At 36.7% G+C, this 24,128-nt stretch overlaps 2 protein-coding genes across 2 annotated transcripts; both read right to left on the reverse strand.

The window, feature by feature from the left end:
• Nucleotides 1-35: 35 nt before the first annotated feature.
• atpsckmt (fATP synthase c subunit lysine N-methyltransferase) lies at nucleotides 36-2,442 on the reverse strand. Its single transcript, XM_038300451.1, has 4 exons — nucleotides 1,874-2,442; nucleotides 678-815; nucleotides 544-594; nucleotides 36-409 (listed from the first exon to the last, which is right to left on the reverse strand). The coding sequence occupies exons 1-4, from the start codon at nucleotides 2,174-2,176 to the stop codon at nucleotides 194-196; spliced, it is 708 nt and encodes a 235-aa protein (XP_038156379.1). The 5' UTR covers nucleotides 2,177-2,442; the 3' UTR covers nucleotides 36-193.
• A 4,391-nt stretch (nucleotides 2,443-6,833) lies between these two features.
• On the reverse strand, nucleotides 6,834-19,422 carry LOC119793311 (neuropilin and tolloid-like protein 1). The gene is made up of 10 exons (XM_038300433.1): nucleotides 19,261-19,422; nucleotides 18,963-19,028; nucleotides 17,530-17,664; nucleotides 17,215-17,463; nucleotides 11,180-11,221; nucleotides 10,713-10,840; nucleotides 9,835-10,063; nucleotides 7,971-8,084; nucleotides 7,753-7,897; nucleotides 6,834-7,455 (listed from the first exon to the last, which is right to left on the reverse strand). Exons 1-10 carry the CDS (start codon nucleotides 19,286-19,288, stop codon nucleotides 6,915-6,917), a joined length of 1,677 nt encoding a protein of 558 aa, XP_038156361.1. The 5' UTR covers nucleotides 19,289-19,422; the 3' UTR covers nucleotides 6,834-6,914.
• Nucleotides 19,423-24,128: the final 4,706 nt, after the last annotated feature.

The raw sequence follows: 24,128 nt of genomic DNA on the forward strand, positions 1-24,128 counted from the left end.
CACTAGATGGCAGCAAATAGCAGCTACAAAACTCATTTCATGACAGATTTTCTTTTATTATAACAAAACCGACAAACCATAAAACAATTGATGGACAGTAGTACTGTGATCGTGACAGGTACAGCTTTGATGTGGTCTTATTTCTATTAAAAGATATCTTGAAAATCTGTTGTCCATGCAGGAACCCACTATCTCATTTATGAGGATCTGGTTTATTCTCTAATGATGTGTTTCTTGTCTTCCCACTGTTCAGAGCTGATTGAAATGTTTTGGCATCATACACCCACACAGTGTCTATGCCTTCCCCCTCGGTGCTTTCAGGAACCCATGTTGGAAAGGGAAAACGGCAGGCAACCACTTTGGCTGAACTGGGCAGCTCATTTGCCAACTTAAGCTCCAGCTGATCCATCTGCAGACAGAAAAAAAAAAAAAAAAACACAAATATAATTAGGGTTTTTGAGACAAGCATAAGCAATAATTATCACTTTGGCAATGTTACCTGTTAGCCAGTGTCTTTATTGTGTGTTATACAGCTGAACTCACCATTTGAGGAACTCCAAAAATAACAACATTGGAATATTGAGCAAAACTAGCCTGTCAAAAGAACAGAATTTGTTTACATTTTTGTTACACTAAATGGCTATTCATATGCGATTCTCTAATCAGGATACACGTACCTTCCACAAATCGGAAATATAAAAGGAAGTAGAGCGGTGAACTCCTTCTCTCCAGGCCTTGTAGCGAGAATACCAAACCAACCAAGGGTTTAACTCCAAACCAGATGCCTGAAATCCACACTTTGCTGCTGCTATCACCTGCAAGATAAAAAAAAAATGAATCAGCGCTTTGCTGTGCATCAGCAAAGGTAAAAAGTTGCAGTTTTTTCCCTAATAGAAAGTAAATCCATTTGCTGGCAAAACAGGATTTGAGGAATCTATTATTTAAATAATCATATTCTGTAGCTCAATTTACTTTATTTATAAATGCAATTACTTGGTGATCAGGCCTTAAATTTGGGACAAGGTTTAAACACCAATCAAGGTTTTTTTTTTTACTACTCTGCTATTTGTTTATGTCAGTTTCTTAGCTCATTTAAGCTTTCTGTGTGTTCTATAGGCGGTGCTCAAAGTTAGCACTATTAACCAGTTTGTATCTATGGAATAAAAGTTTTAGAATGACCTATAAATCAGAGTTTCTTAATGGTCTTTCCTGATTTGAAACTAACCCCATAGTCTAATGAGGGCTGCTAAATCATCAATTATCATCATCAGCTGCCAAAAAATAAACCCCATAAGTTTTGATTAATAAACAACTTGTATGCATGCTTAAACAAAGATTAAGTTGGGTTCCTTACTATTGTCTCAAAAAAAAAAACAACTAAATAAATAAAATAATATATATATATATATATATATATATATATATATATATATATATATATATATATATATATATATATATATTTTGCTTTATCAGCATTTGCTTAATAAGGCAAAACATTGGCGCAAGTAGAAATACTTTATGGCTTTATGTCAAGAATTGAAAATGCTTAAAATAAAACAAAGAACATATTTTTTTCATTGTAAAGTATTATATTCCCCGTCACAGTTTTAATTAAAATAATAATTTTTATAGCAATAAAAAAGGAGCCCAGAATCTAAACATTCAGAAATGTAAGGGACGTCTTCAACTGCTACCAGTACATTTGTACATATAATTAAAGAAAAAATAAATATGAACTTCCGGTTGAAATCACATCTTTTTAATTATGAGAAACAAATCTGCTGCTGATAGATTTCAATGAAACTGAAAATTGGGATTTATGAGGGAAAAAGCCTGCGACACTATCAGGGTGTCAGGACTGATCACTTACTATCCTTCCATCGCCGCTTCCGATGTCCACCAGAGTCCCTGACCTGGACCGCAGGACCTTCAGGACGTTCTGCACCTGAGCCGTGGTGGCAGGGACAAACGGGAGGCAGACTTTTCTGAGGGCAGGAGCGACAAACGGGGCAGCCACCGCATAGAGAGCGACCAGGGAGCCTCCAACAACCCCTGTGATGACCAGTCCTAAACGACTTCTACTGCGCCTTTCATCACTAGCAGGTCCCTGCTGAGCAGAGTCTGGGAACAGCTCCTGCTGTGACATGATGCTATAGCTAAAGTCAGCTAGCATCAGCTAAACGCCATAAACAACGATAGTTAGGACGAGTTAGCAACGAGATAGCAACTATTCATTTAGGCAAAAAAAAAAAAAGAAGCACCTAACCTAATAATTTACAACAATAAATTCCCTTCTGTAAACATTAAATAAAACGTTTAAAAACAGTTTTGTTCTTCTTTATTTTATTTTGCTCTACTTTCATCGTGTGAAGTACACGCCTGCCACCTGCTGGCTTAGAATAGGTTTCGCAAACAGTCCCAAGTTTTATGGCTCTTTACGCTTTTCCTTCTTATTTCGTCTTAGAAAACTTCACAATAAGGCCTTCCTAAAGGATATCTACAGGTGCTGGTCATAAAATTAGAATATCATGAAAAAGTAGATTGATTTCAGTAATTCCATTTAAAAAGTGAAACTTGTATATTATATTCATACATTACATACAAACTCATATATTTCAGATGTTTATTTTGTTTAATTTTGATGATTACAAATGACGACAAATGAAAATCTCAAATTCATCATATCAGAAAATTAGAATATTGTGAAAAGGTTCAAAATTGATGGCCCCTGGTGCCACACTCTAATCAGCTAATTAACTCAAACCACCTGCAAAAGCCTTTAAATGGTCTTTCAGTCTAGTTCTATAGGCTACACAATCATGGGGAAGACTGCTGACTTGACAGTTGTCCAAAAGACGACCATCGACACCTTGCACAAGGAGGGCAGGACACAAAAGGTCATCGCTAAAGAGGCTGGCTGTTCACAGAGCTCAGTGTCCAAGCACATTAATAGAGAGGCGAAGGGAAGGAAAAGATGTGGTCGAAAAAAGTGTACAAGCAAGAGAGATAACCGCACCCTGGAGAGGATTGTGAAACAAAACCCAGTCAAAAATGTGGGGGAGATTCACAAAGAGTGGACTGCAGCTGGAGTGAGTGCTTCAAGAACCACCACACACAGACGTATGAAAGACATGGGTTTCTGCTGTCGCATTCCTTGTGTCAAGCCACTCTTGAACCACAGACAGCGTCAGAAGCGTCTTGCCTGGGCTAAAGAGAAACAGGACTGGACTGCTGGTGAGTGGTCCAAAGTCATGTTCTCTGATGAAAGTAAATTTTGCATTTCCTTTGGAAATCAAGGTCCCAGAGTCTGGAGGAAAAGAAGAGAGGCACTTCATCCACGTTGCTTGAAGTCCAGTGTAAAGTTTCCACAGTCAGTGATGGTTTGGGGTGCCATGTCATCTGCTGGTGTTGGTCCATTGTGTTTTCTGAGGTCCAGGGTCAACGCAGCCACATACCAGGAAGTTTTAGAGCACTTCATGCTTCCTGCAGCTGACCAACTTTTTGGAGATGCAGATTTCATTTTCCAACAGGACTTGGCACCTGCACACAGTGCCAAAGCTACCAGTACCTGGTTGAAGGACCATGGTATCCCTGTTCTTAATTGGCCAGCAAACTCTCCTGACCTTAACCCCATAGAAAATCTATGGGGTATTGTGAAGAAGAAGATGCAATACACCAGACCCAACAATTCAGAAGAGCTAAAAGCCACTATTAGAGCAACCTGGGCTATCATAACACCTGAGCAGTGCCACAGACTGATCGACTCCATGCCACGCCGCATTGCTGCAGTAATACAGGCCAAAGGAGGCCCAACTAAATACTGAGTGCTGTACATGCTCATACTTTTCATGTTCATACTTTTCAGTTGGCCAACATTTCTATAAATCCTTTGTTTTTATTGGTCTTCAGTAATATTCTAATTTTTTGATATGATGAATTTGAGATTTTCATTTGTTGTCATTTGTAATCATCAAAATTAAACAAAATAAACATCTGAAATATATGAGTTTGTATGTAATGTATGAATATAATATACAAGTTTCACTTTTTAAATGGAATTACTGAAATCAATCTACTTTTTCATGATATTCTAATTTTATGACCAGCACCTGTATTGCTTTATACGACAAAAACATCACTGTCTGATATCAAAGTTTATGGTCCATATTTAGGGTTGCCAACCTTCCCTTTAAAAACTGAATTGTATCTAGTCCCGTATTTAGTGGAAAGGATACGCACTTTGTCCCGTATTGCTATGAGAGTAAAAAAAAATAGTAAAAAGCTCATGGAAAATGAAGAACAAGGGCACGTTAGGTACAAAACTTACGGTAAACTTGTTCCCGAGCCCTGTCCTGCTTTGTGACCAAGAGCTGACAACGTACACGTGACGATCAAGAATAGCCTCATCCCATTGGTTGAGCCAAGTGTTGCTCACGGAGAAGATAGCGGGAGACAACAGAGGTACGAACGGAGTAATTTAAATGCTCACGCGGCTTTTGCGGGAAGTGCACCTTCGCATAGCGATGATCCTCCTTCGAAAATAAAAAGAATGCAGAAATATAGGAAGGAATGGAAAAAAAAAAAACAAATTCCTGGTTGGAAAAGGTCCACGATGATGTATATAAAGCACATTGTAAATGTGTGTCTAATTCAATGCAGATTTGAGTCAAATAGTTAAAAAAAATAATATATATATATATATATATATATATATCAATCAATCATTTCACACACAAAGGGGGCTAGTGGCAACCTCACGGCAAGCACACGAGGTGCCCCTGCATACTCCTTTTGCTACAATTAGAGCTATCTCTCTATTGGGGTATGTCTCTCTACCAGCTCTTTACCTCTGGCAATGAATTTGTTTGCCATTCTACATGCCTTATGATTTGCACATAGGCCTAAAAGGGAACATTTTGTCTCTCAAAAAGGTCAGATTGGGGAGTGCACAACTAATACCACTTCTTTGAACAGATTAACTAAGCTAATATACGGATCTGCAGCTGCTCTGGTTTCATTGCTGCTTCTCTTGCTAATGATCTCTTTAGCCATCCTGTTAGTGCACAATCATCTCCTTGTAGATTTACCAGATTACTAGACTTACTCTATTTTAAAAAAAATTAAATGATAGGTGAAAATATGAAGACCTTATAATGGTGTTTTATATACAAAACCCTGAAATGTTGAGCATTAATTGTTACCTTGCTAGTGTGTTTCCCAGCTTCATGTGGATGTTTTACTAATTTCTTTAAAAAAAATATGCATTCACAAAGCAGACATATTTATATTAGGTTTAAAATGAGCTCTGAAAAGAATGGTCACACTATACTTTATTTAAGGGTGTCAGAGTAAAGGGGACTGGGTACAAATGTGCAACACATTTTTAGAATTTTAGAATATTTCAATTACAAATTTCCATGATGTTTTACTGTTTTCTTTTGGTTAATCACATAACATCTCAGTAAAATACAAAGATGTCAATGGTTGTGACATGAAAACATTTTGAAACATTAAGTGACTTTTTTTTGTACGCCACTGCAGACCGCCATCAACATAACTTCCTCTATAAACCACAGTAACGCAACAATAAAGGGCTTAGAAATGCATTTCAACAATAATTGATGTCTGAGCTTGATTTCAAGTGGATAGCACACACTGTCAAAATTAAAATGAAGGCAGGAATAAAAAACAATGCACTGCTTACTTTTAGTGAAATATTTAAAGCTACAGTGTGTAACTTTTAGCGACATCTAGCGGTCAGACTGCAGACTGCAGCAACATGAACATCTCCCCCCACCGCTTCTCCCCCCAACAGTACGGCGAGCGTTACGGGACAAAATGTCTTCCACGACGTCCGCATCACCTACCTTCTCAAGTGATGAGGTTTGTTTACATAGATAATTTTACAGATAGTATTTCATTAGTCTGTGTAGGGTATATATTTCATGTAGACTTAAGATAATAAATATACCCGTTATTTTTTCTACATCGTTGTGACGTTTTGGCGATCTCGCAATCGCTAGTTTGTTGGCTCTGCGCTGCCGTAGCGCAAAGATGTCTGCCTCCATGGCTGCGAGACCCGCTCCTATGTAATTATAAATAACGAATTCTAAGGCAACGCAAATATTAAGGTTAAGAGGCCGAGCTCGTAGATGATGATAAATAACATAGTTATGTATAATATATTACATTTCTGACTGTATATCCCTGTAATTATTACACACTGTAGCTTTAATCAAATAAATAAATAACAGAGTGGAAACGCATGGTGTCTAACATTAACTAGAACATTTAGTTTTACTTTGATGAAAAAAAATAATCTTTCATTAATTTCATTCGATCCAGCATAAAAATGGTGGTATCGGTATCGGCGAGTACCAACAAATACGGCACCAATACCATTTTGAGAGCCAAAATTTTATTCAACTATTGTCACCCATTCCAGGTAGGCAATAAAACGTTCTACTAGATTCGCTTTGTATTAGTTTTTTGCAAGGTAGGTAGGCAGCAGCTTGACAAAGCCATGATGGCAATTATTTTACACCCAGTATGTAGTTCTTCATATATACACAGACACACATCTATTTCAAGCAGATGGTATCGGTATGGTATCAGCTAATTACTGCACAGCCAGGTATCGGGCCCAAAAAATGGCATTGGCGTGACACTAGTAAAAACCTCCTTAATAAGTAAGACTGCATGGTCTTTCCATTCACCGAATGCCAAACATGGGTTTGAGGAAGACACACTCAAAAAGGATCAGAATTAAGTTATTAAATTAGATTAATTAGGTCATTAAATCAAATTAGCCTATTAAAAAGAAAAGGCTACAATGTCCTCTTTTTTTTTTTATACATTTTTGAATTTTAAAAAATCATTTGAGATGAAACTTCTATCCTGTTTGCAATAAATTAGAAGTCATTTGACAGAGCACGATGGAAAACGTGGTCTAACCCTGAAGAGCCATGATGAATCTGGTGGTGGTGCATGTGGTGCTGGCTGGTGGTTGGACCAACATCCATCATTAAATCATCCTCTTCGTCCTCTGCCCTGTATGCTTCTGCTGCATCCTGTGAGTAGCTATGCTTCATGACCAGGATGCTCCGTCGACCTGCCGGAGTGTTATGGTGAGAGACGTGCGGAGACATTTGCTTCACCATCATCGGTGACATCGGAGGTATAGTAGGCCCCCCATCAGGTGCAATCGTGGCATCCCTCAGGCTCAGGTTGCTCCGGCTACCGTGGATGCTGCCATGGATGCTGCCATGGTGAGAGCCGCAGTGGTGGTCGCGGATGCATTTGCTTTCTGAGCGCCTTAATTTGTGGAACTTTTCGAAGTCGTCTGCCAGTGCGGCATCAGTCAAGTCACCAGAAGGGGCCCGACGTATGGTACAAAGCTCATAGTGTGGGGGTTCAAAACTAGGCTGTAGGAGAGCTGGATCAAAGTCATCTCTGTGGATGCAAAAAAAAACGGCAAAACAAGTCTGTTATTCATCTTCTTTTTCATAGAATCAAATAAAAATATCTTTATTTTAATGGAAAATAATTTGATTTGCAATATTAAAACCTTCCTACTCATGTACTGCTATTTACACTATTCTAGGTCACAAACAACAAACACATTGTACATAATTCTATGTAGCATCTTGCTTGGTGAAATCCAAGTCAGAGTAAAATCATATGGGAGAAATGTTATTTCCATCACTCACCATGAATCTTCTGTATAATTATTGGCTTAACATCTATTACCTGCGGATGACATATTTCTTGCGAGGCTGCTTGATCTGAATGATGAAAGAAATAATGAGCAGGATGACAACCAGGCCGCAGGTTACTCCAATGATTGTGAGGTTAGTGTTGTCCAGCGTATCCAAAATGCTGGCCTTTCTCTTTTCTAGTTAAGGACACAACAAATAAGTCAGGAGGATGGAAGTAGCAATGACGCATTGCATCAACAATCAGCATACCTTTGCAACGATTCTCATCCCATGGGTAAACACAGTTCTGGACACCATTGCAGACAAGTGTATTGTTGATGCACATGTTGTTGTGGCAAAAGAAGGAGTCTCCCTCACATGGAGCTACAACAAAAGGTAGACAATGGACAACCAATAAACTGTAGAAAGATTTAAAAATATTTTCGGAATGCACAGAACGGAAATGTTATTTCTTACAATTACAATACAGTACAATACTGTAGGTGCAGTGGATAATCAGGGTCTAATGAAAAAATTTGCATTTTTCAAATCCCATAGATTAGTTTTCTTCACATCACATATAACCATACTAACAAGAGACTTTCTCACCCCAGCCCCTTAGGTGATGATAATATGCTTAAACTTGGTTTGCCACCAAACAGAAGGGTTGAGAGAGCTGATGTTAGTGTGCAGACCATGGGAGTAGAAATAAGAAGTTTTCCACACACCAGTAAAATTCCTCTGACAACTAACTCTGGACAAGGAAGCTTTCAAGATAATGAAGCCCTAAACTTTCAAAATAAAATCGCAATCACAATTTTGGTTGAAAAAATTTAAAACTGGGATTTTTGACAAAATCCTTTAGCACTGATGTAAATGAGTGGAGCTCACATTTGAAAATAAACTTCTAACTGATCATGCTGCTATTCAGGTGACAAACCTGAAATGAGAGAAACACATCCTTTCATTGAAAAACACGACATTCAGGCATAACGAAGAGACTGTGCTTTATTGGCCAGCTTTGGACTTTTGAAGCATAAAAAAAAGACCAACAAGACTATTTTTCTTGCACAGTGAGAACTTGCTGCTTAACTTTTGTTTACTTTGCTTGCCAATGTGCATAAACACAAAATGTCTTTTTGCAAGGAAACACCAAATTCAGTCTAAATGGACTGTTTTTCAATAAAACAAACTTTCGCTATCTGAAGACAAAAAGCTATACAACACAAAATTTGTTTTAAATCCATTTGATCTGCATTTGATATTTAATTAATCATCAAAATACATAGTATATGAAGGCAAAAGAAGAACTATAAACATTTATTCATTCTTTTAACCTGCCTGAACTGAATTTAGAACTAGTTCTAGCAAATACTAGACTGCTAAAAACTGAGCATGTCATTTTAGACTATTTATAATCTTTTCAAGCTGAAGATCAAAAAGACAGTGCAGCGATATTGCCCACATTTCAGACGCTGAAATGCAACATCCCCTTGAAGGAAGACATGGCCATATTGTGGAGAAAAAATACACTAAAATTATTTCAGGGGATTTCACAAAATTTTAGTTTGCAAAAGAGATTTAATAGGTTTTCATATTAATAGGTTAACTTAATGTGGTGATTTTCAATTTTTCTTGTGCCCCTTTGAAAATAATTTTTTAACCCCTCCTTTATGCACCTCTATAAGGATTACCTTAGAGAATTTTTTTTTTTTTTTTTTTTTTTTGAATAAACATTTTTGAATCGTAATGGTTTCTAACAGCCGGAATATTTTAATGTCCCCACATTTTATACATTGTATAACATTAAAAAAATTATATGAGGGTTTTAGCTAAACACATCCCTGTAGTCTAAACTAAGGATGAAACAAGACTGAATAAAGATACAGACCAAACAACAGGTGGTGCTGTTGTCCCACTTTAACTGTTACACTTTTGCTTTATTTTGTGGACAGAAAATGGCAAGGTTGCTCTCATGTCCCTGTTATGCCTTAATATCCCCCAGGGAGCTGCTATAGTTAGTTATAGTATAACTTACTTAAGAGAAAAATGTGACAAGCAGCTTTCCTGCAAACAGATAATTGTTTTTTCTTCATCCATACATGAACCCATTAATTTAAAGAGTGCCACTTACGTTCATGGAAAGTTGTGAAGAGGATCTTAAATCTGCTTTTCCTGCTCCCCTCATCAGCCCAGAGTCTCACCACACCCACAGAGGTCACCAGCATGACATCATTAGCCACTGTGGAGCAAAACTTGTTCCTCAGGTGCTCCACTCCACTGCTCCCATCATAGATGGCGACAAAGTTGCGTTTGCATTCGTTTGAGTTGTGCATTTCATACTCTAGAAAACGCATGTAGATCTGTAGACAAGGTTTAATAAAAGGCAAACCAATTAGGTAAATAAACACCCCAGACTCTACAAACAAGCAATAATTATTGGAGAATTTTGGAGATCTACAATCGCTGTGAATAAATTGGGCCTTTAACAAAAAAGAGCACAAACACCTCCAAATTGCATATGCAGTTGCCAGGAAACCAAGATTAATTTTCCATTCATTACACACTTTCTCAAATGCAAAACAGATAACTTCATTTTTTACTGTCACAGAGAACCCCGAGAACTTTTGTTTTTTCAAATTCCATCCTGACATTTTTTGTATATATGTTTTTTAAGGTAAGAAAACAACTTTCGCTGTGATATAAAATTCAAATATCTAGGTAGATAGGCACAGACTAAAATAAAATATATTTTAAAAATAGTTAAAGTTAAATTACACAGTTTCTAAGACACTGACATAGAGCAATGGATTTTGAGAACTGCTATTCAAACATTAAAGTCCACCCATAGTAAAAGTACTCCCATTTAAATTAGCTTTCTTCCCATGTAAAAAAAAAAAATCCCACTGGCCAGTTTTAAAATGAAATTGGTAGATTTATTTCAAACTTACATCTTTATGTGGAAAACATCCTTTTGAACATTTCTGAAATCTGACGCCACAGTTTGCTCACCTTTGCTCTAGGCGGGGCTCTGATGTACCACCTGCAGTCCACTGCTTCAGTCAGCTGTGCTCTGCCTTCTTTGCTTATCTGTATCGATTCTACAAAGCCCTCTGAACCACTTAGCTCAAAGTCACAAGCTGTGTGGAAAAGACATTTCTGAAACCATGCAAAATAAAAGCCCCTTCCCACCATGAAATAAATATATGTTTACTGATTTGAGCTAAACTGGAATGATCTGTGTATGTCAAGATTAATAAGGTGGTCTAAACCATGATGAATGCAGGGTAAGCTTTCATTAATCAATAAAGATTCACAATCAATCTTTAAATTCTTAAAATTGTAATTTAACCAAGTTCAATTTGACTAATTTCTTAAACCCTAATAACAAAAATACTGCAGAGTAAGGATAATTCTGTGAAATTCTGATTTTGTATGCACAAATATGTTAAAATTTACCCAGTAAAATAAAATCTCACCTGGTAGAACTGGCAATTCTCCAATTTCGTCAAACTCAGGATCTGAAAAAAAATATATATATACGGTAGGCTATATATATTATTATAGAAGAAACAAACAATGACCACTACATGTATACATATAATTATAAAGTGTAAGAAAACCAGGCATTATTTACCACATTTTGTTTTACTTATTTAAAAGACAAAGAAACTGTACCATACAATTTCCTTCAGCCAGTCATTATTAATCCAGTAGTCCTAAATAAAGTTCTGAGAAACGGCCTTAAGAGGTCACCTGAATAGACTGTTAGTCTTTATAAGTGAAGCTGCTCTGAGAATGCCCAGAAGATTGTTAGTGGACAACTAGTAAAAAAAGACCAAGGAACACAGCATGAGGTGGGGGTTGAATCAGCATTGTATGAAAAAGAAAAGTATGGCTCAACTTAAACCTAATTCTGTCCACCTAACCTAGAAAACACCATCGGCATAGCATTAATATTGTTTTTTTTTTTTTTATTGTAACTTTTCTTATCTCATCCGTACAGCTTTCAAAGTACAGTAATGCACAACTCAGGATTGGGTCGGACATGTGGATGTTAAGGACAGCTGGGGATGGTGAAAAAAATAAAACTGTGTTATCCTTTGTTCTAGTCAAGTTGTATACTGGGGCTCTAAATCAAAAAGAGGAAACAAACAAATAAAAAAATAATAATGGGAATATTTTCAGCCCCTGCTCTGTAAACAAATATAAAGAGGTGCAGCTGCAGCTGCAGTGCTACTTGAAGTTAGGCACTACTGTGTTCAGAGTAACAATAATATGTGATTTTCATTAAAGATACATTTTACACAAATAAAGAGCTACACACACACGAAAAATCTGAATCTGTGGTTTCCTTCTGGGCAAAACATGAATTTTTTTTGTTGTTTATTTTCTTTCCTGTCTTCTTTTTTTAGAATCAAGTCAAGTAGTTTTAAACATTTTTCTTCAAACCTTATTAAGAAAAGGGAAAAAGGAATTCAAAAAATAAATAGACCAGGTCTGTTGAAAGGCTTAACTAATGCTGCAGAGGCACAATTCTGCTGGCCGCATACAAGCACTCAAACCCTGATGCTTTTCATCAAAAAAATAATAAAAACAACAACAAAAAAAGGGAACACATATTGGGTCCTAAATCTTGGCTCTGACGTGGATTAAAAATCTCAATCGTCCAGCTTAGTTCAGAAAAGATTAGGTTCCGATGGCTTCTACTAACCTGGGGATAAAACAGCATCTGCTGTAACTGTGGCCTCTCTTAGAAGCGATTGGTTCAAAAAGAATACATAATTATATATATGTATGTATGTATAGACAGACAGACAGAAAACAAAGAGAGATATAGAGAAACAGACAGACAGAGAACAGAGAACACCAGCGGTCATAAAGCAGGATGGCCACATGATGAACTCAAGAGATTTAAAACAACAAGGAGTCTATTAATCCTCTCTTTCTTACCCTTTATGAAGGAGAGGCCAGATTATTCAAATACATTTTTGTGTGTGTGTCTTTGTAGGCCTGTGTTTCTCATATTGTGGGGACCAACTGCTCTAGTGGGGACCAATGCGTGGTTCCCATGGTTACAAATGCTGTTTTAAGGTCTGGTTTAGTACAAAGGTGTGAACTGAGTTCAGGTTAGGGTTAGGTTTACATTGGTAATAGAGTCAGGGTAAGGGTCTGATTTAGGATATAGAATTGAATGTGAAATGAATGGAAGTCAATAAAAAACCCCATAAGGATAGCAAGACATACAGTACAGTAATCTGTGAGTGTGCATGTATTTGCGACATACTACACAGGGTAATTAAGGGCTTTTCGCCAAAAACAAGAGCAAAACTGTAAAGCTGAAATAAAAAACACGATGCATTATGGTTAATGCTGTTTCTGACATTTTAATTGAAAAAGCTTCCTGGATGTGAAATGAAACATCTTCAAACTTGGAAACAAAGTTCAGTGGATTGTTTATTAACTTTTTTGGAATATCTATAGTGTGAAAAAGGTTTGATTAGTAAATGTATTACCGGTACTTTTGCCTGAATTTATTCTTCTGTGATTTAATTGGTTGAATTAAATTGTCTTATTTCTAGAGAATAATAAAATAGTAATAAAACTTTACACCCAAACAGTTAGTCAGAGTTATAGACATCTTTTTAATAATCATATTAATATGATTATAATTAATATTTTTAATACCTTGTGTGAAATAACACAACATTAGTTGTATTTCATTTTTTTTGCTAGTCTTTTCATCCCTGTGCCTTGGGCTGCTGCAGCCCTCAGGGCAGAGACTACCTGCCCTTCACAGCTCTTAGTCGCTTATTGTTACATTTATTTTTTATCCTTCCGTTACTATATATGACTTTGTCTCACAGACACTCACACATATTTTTAATAAACCTAATTGTGCAATTACAATAACATATCACTTAAATATTATCTATGTAAAACGGCTAAAATTACAAAACAGGGCATGTGAAAATAGAAGAGTGGGAACTGTTAACTTTGAAGGGCTTTTAAAATATTGTTTGCATGCCTGTTAAATCTTCAACACAACTTTATTTCAATTCACTTTTTCCTTTTCGACACAAACAAACTGCTCATCTCTGTTGCCAAGCATGCGTGCTTGCAAATTCCTACATCATGTGATGGGTGGAATTAGCGATAAGATTAACTTTGACCTAAACAATTCATTACACCCAATATAAACACACAAATTCCCGTTTCTCTTTTTTGTTTATGGGTCTTTTTTTTTTTGCTGACATAAAAAATCCTCTCAATAGAATAGATCTTGTTATGGGTCTGTTAATATTTTTTCCACGATATAATGTTTGCAGTCTTTTAAAATGAATGTTTCCAATCTTAAAAGAGCTACCAAAATCATGGAGCTCTTAAAAAAACAGTCAGAACAACAACGCTGAAAACGAATATCAAATACTTTAGAGAAAAACAAAGCTCTGTTCCAAATTATACAATGTTTGCATATAATCTCATGCTGCTACTGTAGCAATTTCATAAAACAAAAACCCTGCAGGGTTGACTGAGTTTCAGGATTTCAGAAAGCAATAAAAAGAACAAGGGAGACATTTCAATGCCAAAAATGATATATTAAAAAACATAGCTTAGTAAATGGACCAAGGGATGCAGATTAATCCCTGCCCCTTGTCGGTGTAGGTGGCCTATAAACTCTGAGGGTAATACAGCCTCTACCTCGGACACCCTTAAGCTGCTACAGCGGCTCAGCGCTGACAAGCTGCATTCCCTGAAGACAAGCTTTCATTAACTCGTGTTTGCATGTGCGTCAGATGGAGGAAACAAGCGTGTGTGCTTCGGTGCGTGTGTGTATGGATGTGTTCCCCTCCTCCTTCCAGCAGCAGCTGCTGTAGCTCTACCAAAAATAGAGAGCAAATTATTTTATCAGCAGCATGCCATGGCACAAGTTTTATTGTTGCATTTTATCATTTGCATGTTTGCTTGCATGTTCTACTGGCTGTCTGTGGGTGGCCATAAAAGAAAGATGAGGTCCAAAGCCATTATTATGGAGGTTATAATAATTATTATTAAATCCTATAGGTATTCTATCTTAAAACACTATGGATAAAGGTGAACAATTAAAATGACAAAAACAACTAAAGTCAAAGTTAAATATAAACAACATAACATATGAAAACATGAGAAATTATTTTTTGTCTGCTGAATGACTAAAGAGCAGATTATGCTCTAAAGGTCAAGATTTATCTCCACCAGCACCTCTCAAGAGCACCTTGACAAGATAAACTGAAGGGGCTTAAGAATTTAATGTTTTATTAAACAGATGGGGAAAAGAATCCTGTTTATATGATTAAGAGAAGATTGGAATTCTGATGTGACTGAATGTAAAAAGTTTAAGAGATAAGAATAATTTTGCAAGTTACTGTATGTAACCTGAACTGTGATAACATTTCTAACCCTAATATTGTGTCTAAATCATAGTTGAGTGGAGTGTTACTAAATGTAGGCTCAAAAATACAATGTAAGAACTGTTACTGTACAGCGCAGATTCCCATTAGGTCAGATCGATCATCAAATTGATAAAAATGTACCAGAGATGTCAGATTTCTTCATTTGTGGAGAGCAGAGTGCCCCTACCTGCTGTTTGAGATGCAAGAGTCTGAGTCCAAACTGTGTTTAAAGCAATCAGAAAAGCCTTATTCTCTCTCGATTGTTTTGTTCAGTTTGATTTTATAACACAACTTTGCAGACAGAAAAGCTCCTAAAACATTTTAGAGTAATTTATTTCATTCAAATACTCTCTATTAAAACCCACTCACACATTAGCTGGTCACCACACTAAATCTTGTTATTTTACAGCAGGAACTGTGTTGCATTTTATGTTAAATGTTTTGATGATATCCATATATTAATATCCATCAATTGTTTTTGTTCCAATTGAAATGGGGACTTGAAGGCTTCTTATTTCCTCCCGTTGCCATGGTGGGTTGTATTTTTTTTGTTTTTAATGAAGGCTTCTTATTATGCTCTCTCTCACCCTGAAATCTGGGCTGACTTTTACTAATATCACCTGTTCTGAAAATGAAGATCCTGAATATAACAAAAGCCAAATAGGTTCACTTAGGATAGCTGCTCTCCATAGAATAAGTTAATGCCACTTGACTGAAATGAGGGCCTGACAGTAAGGAAGGAGGAAAGAAAAATAAGTCTAACCAAACAAGAGAGAAATTTAAGAACCATTTCAACTTTAACTGTCCAACCTTTTGTCAGTTTCACTTGTAATTCTAAGTGACTTTAGACTTTACCTTGCATTCGAGATATTGTTGTGAGATTTCTACATTCCCAATTTCCAGAAAATACATCTTGCCAGCAGCCAACACATGCATTGGCCTCCATACAGAAATGTTTTGGAGCAATGAAATACAGTGACGTGTATGACGTCAAATCGTCAAGCCGGAACACCCTCTATTTCTTTTTTTTTTTTTAGAAAATAAGGAAAAATATGCAGTTTTTTCCTGTGTGGATGGGAAGCTGTTTGTACAATCCCCCTGACCATTTGTTAAGAGTTAGATTTATCAATTAAAGGCACACTATGGACTTTGTGACCTAAAGAGTTGACGCATATGAGTTATTTTAAATGATTCCTTAGGCCAAAATACTGCGCTTGACACTATCAATGCTACAAGCGGGGCTCCCCTCTTGAAATACCGCCTATGTAAGTAAGGAGATGACGCATCGTTGTTGGCCAGGAAATGTGACCTGGAAGAACGTAACACTTTACGGCCACAGGCTCCTATATAGTCATAGAGCTAAGGCTTTTACTATTTTTCTGCCTGCTAGACTACTGGTCATGGCTGAGGCAAGGAAAAATTTTAAACCCTCTGGGGAGGCTTAAAAGAGAAAATGTGGAAGGGATCATGCCCGAGGAAAAACAAGAGTCGATCTTGGAAAGGAGTTTGTTCGTTGGTGCAAGCTGAAAGAAGAAGCCGGAGTTAACCCTTTGCTCCTAGTATACAGTCATATATTTTATTTTTGATGTTTAGTAGAAGCAAAATAAGGGCAGTTACCAGTTTAGCGTCCCTAGTGGCCAAAAGTTACAAGGTGTCCTTGTAACTTTTTAGCTCCTCTAGTTGTGGATCAAATCAAGAATGTTATACGTCACAGGTGCTACGGCTGCTGTGATTGGCTAAAAACTCGAGAAGGGAGGCAAGTACCCAATGAGCATGAAGAATTGCTCTGAACTTCCTTCGCTTTTGTGAGCTCAATCTACAAGAGGCTTTCCAGGTTGATACCGTGTAGAATTCAAATGTAACTACGTGTATCAATCTGGCTAATACCAGGCTACTTTAGACTGCCTTGTTTAAAGATATATTAGATTTAAAGTCTTTGTTTTCAAATTTCTCCAGTAAGTACATAAAATAATCAATGGTCAAAGTCATTTGTACTGTATGTTTGATTTGCTACATTATAAAAGAAGTACAGTGCAATTTATATTTTAGATTTCCACAACAGTTTGTCGGTTCCTACTCACCTTGTGTAAAATTATACCGGGCTGAAAAGCCGATGGCCTCCAGTTCACCATCAGCCACAAACTTGATGTACAGGTACCTCCCACTGGAGCGGATATAAGCAGGGCTCTCCTGCCCGCAGTACCGTCCAATGATTGGAGAGAAGCCAAACGGCCCATCACGGATTTCAATGTGGTCAAACCGACACTCCCAGGATGGCTCAATGGAGTATTTCTCATCAAAGAACAGGTCAATGCACTGCCGAGGTGAAGCTGCAGCAGAAGAATACTTGAGGAAACAGGAAGGAGGTTCAGGACTGAACAGGAATCGACTCTCACCTTCTATAATGTAGACACATTCCCTCTCAGGTGGGTATTTCTCAGGGTAATTTGGGGAGGTGAAGAACCCTCCACTAGACTCTTTGACCCATGTTCCACACTGTCCAGCCGGGGTCACACCTGAATTGTTTTTCACTGTTAACAAGAAATTAAATGATTATATCAAATCAAATCTAATTTTATTCATTAAGAGCTTTAGAATTTCCACAGACTAAAGTGCTGTACAGTAAAAAACAGCAAACATTGTTTTAGATGTGTTTTAAAGAATGGTTTAGAACTTTTTTTTCGTGTTTTCATGCCTCTATGTTTTCTTCTTTATTAAATATTACATTTTTTTATTTGTTTAAATTTTGAAATGTTCAGAAATAATAAAGAACCTTGTAATTACATGAAACTGTGAAGAGAGCAAGATTTTGAAAAAAAAAATAATACCCTAAACTACAGCATATTTATTTATATTCTTTAGTTCATAGACTTTATATAGACATTTCAAACAGATCTTATCTCAGTAGCACATTTGGAAAGACAATCAAAGTGACACGAGAAGAAAAAAAAAAGAAAAGCACACTGCAGTGGCATAGAGGCAACATAAATAATTAAAGAGAATAGAAGTGAATTAAATTAAATAATTGATTAAAAATAGGAAAGTTGCACTGAAAATGTATGGTTCTTCTTATGGTTGCTAAACAACATGTTTGCATACCCGGATTTTCTTTCCTACAGAATTTATTAATTATCAATTCAACACTTTAAGAACAAAGCATGTTAAATAATAAAAATGTGGTTCTTTGGAAGAGGCAATGGCTTTAAAGCAAACAGCTGATGCGTGTTTTTTTTCTTCACAGCTCCATGTCAGAATTTGTTTAGACTGTTAGTCGATGATTATTTTCACAGAAAATGTATTGAATAATTAATTAGGAAAAAAACAGACTGTAGTTTCTGACCTGCTGATCCGCTATGAGGACAAATGAAGGGAAAGTTAGGTGACCTCTGCTTGACTGATTGGTCTACAAAGCTAAATCAACCAGTTCATGTATTATCAGCATCTACAGGATTTATAGTCTTAAGTGGAAAAACTAAAAAACACTAAAAAGCAGGAAGACTAGAAAATAAACTTTCAACCGTGTTAAAAATGTCACTCTGTAAAAGCCTTGTATACCTTTATGCGAGTAACAATTCTGTGTCTAGATATGGCTATTTTAAAATTTATATTCCAGCTAGCAAAGTTAAAGGAAAAAAACAACAAAAAACAAAAGCAAACACAAAAAATTACTAATATAAAAAATACATAATTTAACATTCTTCAAAGAAGATTACGAAGCAACTTTTATTGTAACTATTCTCACTAAAGGAGAAATTATCTGTTTGAATGAAGTGACATAAATCAAATGCACTAAGTTAAATTCTTCCAATTTGCAAAGTTATAAGCATACCTTGAGTCTTTTTCATGTTTGCTGTTGAATTACAGGTCTCAGGTGGGATAAGGCTGGCTGCTATGACTGAGAAGCCAGAAGAGAGCGAGAGAGAGATAAAAAAATTTAAATAATAATAACAATCATTTATTTTTATCATTTATTAATTTAAGAGAAACAAGTAAACACAGTTTATGGACTATTACATCCCCTAAGAGAGGGTAACATTTAGTCAAGATATTTATCATACTTCTTTTAAGACTTCTGACTTAATTTTCTATCAGATCCTGTAATGTTTCTTATAATGCAGCCAACTCACCGATGGGGAGGAGAAGTTTGTGCACCATGTCTGATCCCCAAAGATGCGCAGATCTGTCTCACATGGCTTCATTAAACAAGATGCAGGAGGGGGACTTCATCTCCTTCAATGCGATAAAACATACTGTTGCGCCTCTCATCATAAATCATAGATGCGACAAGGGAGACAGCGGACACTTGTCCATCAATCCCCATCCCCCCACCCCCCTGTCTCCTAGCAGCTTTAAGGATTAACTTCTCTGCCAGAAACCTTCATCAGTCCCCCCACCCCTTCTTTTACCTATAAACACAACTTAATATGATACTGGTTTAAGCTCAACTAACATTTTTTATTTGGTCATAATATTTTATTATTTTGACATCTAAAGTCACTATCAATTCAAGCTGCTGTCAGGACCAACATCTGCTTACATGCTAATTCATTAAGGAATCAAAATGCATGCAAGTGTATTAGAGCTATATGGGCCTGCAAAAGACATTTCTATTCAAACTTACAAACATAAGAGTCTGATAACTGATCTTGGATGATTTATAAAATATAATGAAAAAACAAACAACAATAAACAAATTCCTATATCTAAACTGACTACCAAAACATTGTTAGAATCAATCAGTTTGGCTTTGACAATCACTCTACTTCTTGTAATTTTCACTGTTGCCTTAATGTTGTGTGGCCCAAATACCAATGGATTTGAAAACAGGGTGTTTGGGTTTATTTAACAAAAAACAAAAATAAAGGTAGCCTATTTAGCAAAGGCAAGTTAACCTTATTTATATGGTCAATTTCAATAGCCAAACAAGTCAGGGCTTTGCTTAAGCATAAGAAGAAAACAAACAGATGTGCATTGCTTTGGCATAAAGGTAATATAAACATGAGGAAAAAAACCTAAAAGAATAAATATGAATAATTTGAATAATAAGATGAATTTAAACTAAACAATTAAATAGCTGATAAAAATGAATTTATTTATTATTTATAATACTAAAAATAAACATTTAAAAATGTAATTAGCATTAGTTACATCATGAATGGAAGTTCGGAGCAGTGCAAAGACAAATATAATGCAAAAATGCAGTAAAATGACATTTTTTCTTCCATTATCCTTCAGGGTCATGGTGGGGTTGGTGCCCATCTGCAGCAGTCTATGGGCAAAAGGTGAGGTTGGCCCTGGATAGGTTACCAGGATGTTGCAGGGCAACACAGAGACACACAGCCATTAATTAACGTAACAGTCATGTTTTATGACTCTTTGAGGAAGCCGTAGTACCCAGAGAAAACTCACTCATGCAGAGGGAGAACATGCTGAAAGACCATAGATAAGTAAATGAATCAAGAATCTTCTTGCTGCAAAGCACCGCAGCCAATTTTATAAACAATTAAAATAATTTTGAAATAATTTCTTTGTTTAACTCAGGTGTGTGCTCAAGTCAAATGGAGTTTTTTAGGTTGTCAGGGTAGCATCAAAGTTTTGTTCTCATTCAGCTTTGAAGCCTTTTGGACAAACAAGCTTTCAAATCAATAAGCCATTCAAGACAGGTTTTGTAGGGTCATTGGGGGACTGATCTTTATAGATTCCAAATAGGGAGCACACGTTTTTGAACTTGAAAGTTCAAAAAACTCAAAATATTCATTTGTTCATTCATTCATTTTCATGGGGCCCCAAATTCCTGGCGGCCCCTCTGCTTGTGATACACAGTCTTTATGTTTAAGACAATCTCGATGTGGAGAGTAGTTTTATGTGCATATGTTTTAGATAAAACTGCTTGTATTAATCACAAAAATCCCAATTAGTATCTGTTGTGCATGCACACTTCTGTTAGAATTCTGACATCTGCTAATGTCACATCTGTTTGAGGTTTAGTTTAAAATATTCAGGTGCCTACTGACCATATGTTTTGAATGAAGAAATGTTAAATGGTAAATGACATGTATAGTACTTACATAGTGCTTTTTCCAAGTCAGGAGACTTGACCAAAGCTCTTTACATTACATTCAGTCATTCACACACACACACACACCCACACACTGGTGGTGGCAAGCTACACAGAGGCAAGGATGCTGTAGCACCACCTGGCCCTCTGACTACCATCAGCAGGAAACGCAAGTGAAGTGTCTTGCACAAGGACACAACCACACTGAAAGCCGGAGCGGGGGCTTGAACCGACAACCCTCCCTGGTGGCATGGCAAACTCCTGTATCTGACACCACATACACCAAGAACACTAAAAGAGCACCATATGCACTTGACATAAATATATAAAACCCCTTTGTTATAATGTGAAAGACTCAAATTAGTTTGTATTTGAGCAAATTATTTATGGTTGTCTGCCCTAAAGGTCACCAACTCAGTGCCCTTGAGAACCAAGGGACCCTCAAGGACCACATGGGCTGCCCTCAGCATCAACTAACAAGTGTGAAATGTTATTCTATTCTGTTGCTTCTTTTTTTATGTCATAATTTGTATGTAGGTTGGTTGACGACCCAAATGCAGAGACCAGGAGGCAGAGGTGAATCTTGTAGATTTAATGAAGAACAGAGGCAGACAACCAAAAATCAAAAAATACTAAGAACCAATATACCAGAGAGCATCAGAGAAAACTCACAAGGGAAGCCAGAGACAAGGGAAAAACAATACAACATCAAGGAACCAACACTGAGTTACTGCAGAGGTGGAGTATATAAGGGGAACAGAACAAAGGATGGACTAATGAACTAAATAAGGAGCAGGTGTAAGTGGAACTGACTAGAAGGAAGCCAAGGGGAAAGGAAACAAAGATCAACAAAACAGAATAACTAATAACTGAAAACTAAAAACTCAGAGTCCCAAAAAGGGGAGAACCATGACATTTTAATCACTTATAGAGCAGAACATTAGAATCTGAAAGAAACAATTAAAATATTTTTATTACATTAGATATTTAGTTGAATGCTGACCCCTCTATTTCATATGTCAGTATTGGTAATCCTTCCTAAGACTCAGAACCCAAGTAGCTCAAAGTCCTAAAAAGCTTGGTGTCCCCTGTTCTGCCCCTTAGCGTGTTGCATCAGATGTTTGGTGTGTGTACAGTTAATAGGAGCAGCTTCTCCATAAAATATGCTCTATTTTTTAGTTAAAACAATTTTCAGAGCAAAACATAAACAGTATAATTTATATATTACCCCAAAGGATTTCTTTTCCACATCTTCCTTTATTTTGTAATTGATAAAAGCTCAGCAATGTGATTTTGCAAAACAAAAACTGATTATACTGTACTGTCTAAAGCTAAAGCTTTGCTATAAGTTTTATATTGTAAATACAGTAGGCAAAGTAAGAGAGTCATGATACTGGGAAGGCTTTGTATTAGAAAACATTTGTTTTTTGGTTATTACAATGCTCTAATTACACGCAAGTACTAAATATTGTACATACAGTAGCCTTTAGGTAAGTTTTCAAACAAGTGGCAAGTCCAAATATACCTCAATTTGATAAGTCAAAATCCCGCCCTTGCTCAAGAAATTTCTCCTCAATATTTGAAAAAATATCAACAAAGGAAAGGATATATGTGAGCTTTAATTCAGCTACGTAGGCTATCCATGATTGTGGCACTGAATCTTTTGGTTTGCAACTCAGAAAGGCTTCTTCAGTGTAGCTGTCAGAGTTAACAAATTCAATAAACACTTGGTCCGCCGCCACAGGATCACAGTTCATGGTAAAAGTGCTTGGACTGATTGTTGCATTAAAATCACTTAAAGTCTCAGTTAAGATTCTTGTACGACGGAGGTAACACCTTAACATAATCTCAAACAGCTTGGTTATCATTAAATTGATTTGTGTGATATCTTCTCCGTATGGTGAGTTGTTGTTTTTTATCTGTTGTTTTATGGCTAGGTCGTCAGCCAGTATTTGATTGTAGCATCTTAAAAAGAGAAGAAAGCCAGATATGTTCACAAACTAAAAAACTGAAAGCACTGAAGCAATGTACAAACACTTAAAACTTACCTCTCGGTCTCCACAATCATCTTAGTGGGGTTGTTTGCTAAGGTATAAGTCTTAGACATTTACTCATGGTGAAGACACCTGGTGGGTAGAAACCTCTTGGATCTTTGACAAATAACCCCTGGATGGGCCCAGATTCGGAAACCATCTCTCCCCTGGCCTGTTTGGCAAGAGTTTCAAATAGCACAGCAAGAGATAGGGCCACTAATCCGGACGCCCCAAACTTCACTTTCCTCTCCCTTCCAAAGTAGCATTTAGGCTCTTGGTGAAGTCCTCCAGTTGTCTGGGAGTCAGCGATCTTTGCACTGTCATGCAATGCTCACTCAGGTAGGAGGAAGATGGGTCGGAGAGCACGCTGATCAAATGAGGATTGAGGTCGTAGTTTGGAAAAGGACAGATATTTTGAGCAATAGTAGCTAGATGTGCTATATAAATTGGAGGACAGTGTGCGTTCCCCATATTGATATAAAGTGGTCAGTCAGGAGCTAGAAAAATAAGGCTGGTAACCATAAAGGAGGCTTTCTGTCTCGCAGTGTGTCCCTGGGCATCCCAGATGTAATCAGGAAAATGGTTAATGATTTACATTTAGCAAGTTTAAACATCTTCTTTTTTTAGTTGCAGTAATATCTAAACTAACTGGTTTAAACAAACTCAAGACCAATTCTATTATTAACAAAAGTACAAATAATAGTTTCCAGGCATTAGTAGCCAAAGTCAGCTGACAAGAAATGAGGTGATGGGTACAAAAATATTTACAAATGACCTACATTTAACATCAGTATTTCAAAGTAAAGATTTTTGTAATCGATTTCCTGGAAAACAGCAAATATCATTGAGGTCAAGGTCCCACTCCCATTTACCAGCAAAGGTGGAAACATAACCAATTTCCTCA

The sequence above is a fragment of the Cyprinodon tularosa genome, unplaced genomic scaffold (genome assembly GCF_016077235.1).
Source record: "Cyprinodon tularosa strain WSP-4 unplaced genomic scaffold, ASM1607723v1 ctg45, whole genome shotgun sequence".
NCBI lineage: Eukaryota > Metazoa > Chordata > Actinopteri > Cyprinodontiformes > Cyprinodontidae > Cyprinodon > Cyprinodon tularosa.

Coding starts and splice junctions, on each gene's coding strand:
- LOC119793311 (XM_038300433.1), bottom strand. CDS start 19,288: ATGGTGCACAAACTTCTCCTCCCCATCG. Junction 10,064..10,712: donor GAGCCCCGCCTAGAGCAAAG/GTGAGCAAACTG, acceptor CCTTGTCTACAG/ATCTACATGCGTTTTCTAGA. Junction 8,085..9,834: donor CTTCACAACTTTCCATGAAC/GTAAGTGGCACT, acceptor CTTTTGTTGTAG/CTCCATGTGAGGGAGACTCC.
- atpsckmt (XM_038300451.1), bottom strand. CDS start 2,176: ATGCTAGCTGACTTTAGCTATAGCATCATGTCACAGCAGGAGCTGTTC. Junction 595..677: donor ATATTTCCGATTTGTGGAAG/GTACGTGTATCC, acceptor TTCTTTTGACAG/GCTAGTTTTGCTCAATATTC. Junction 410..543: donor TTTTTGGAGTTCCTCAAATG/GTGAGTTCAGCT, acceptor TTCTGTCTGCAG/ATGGATCAGCTGGAGCTTAA.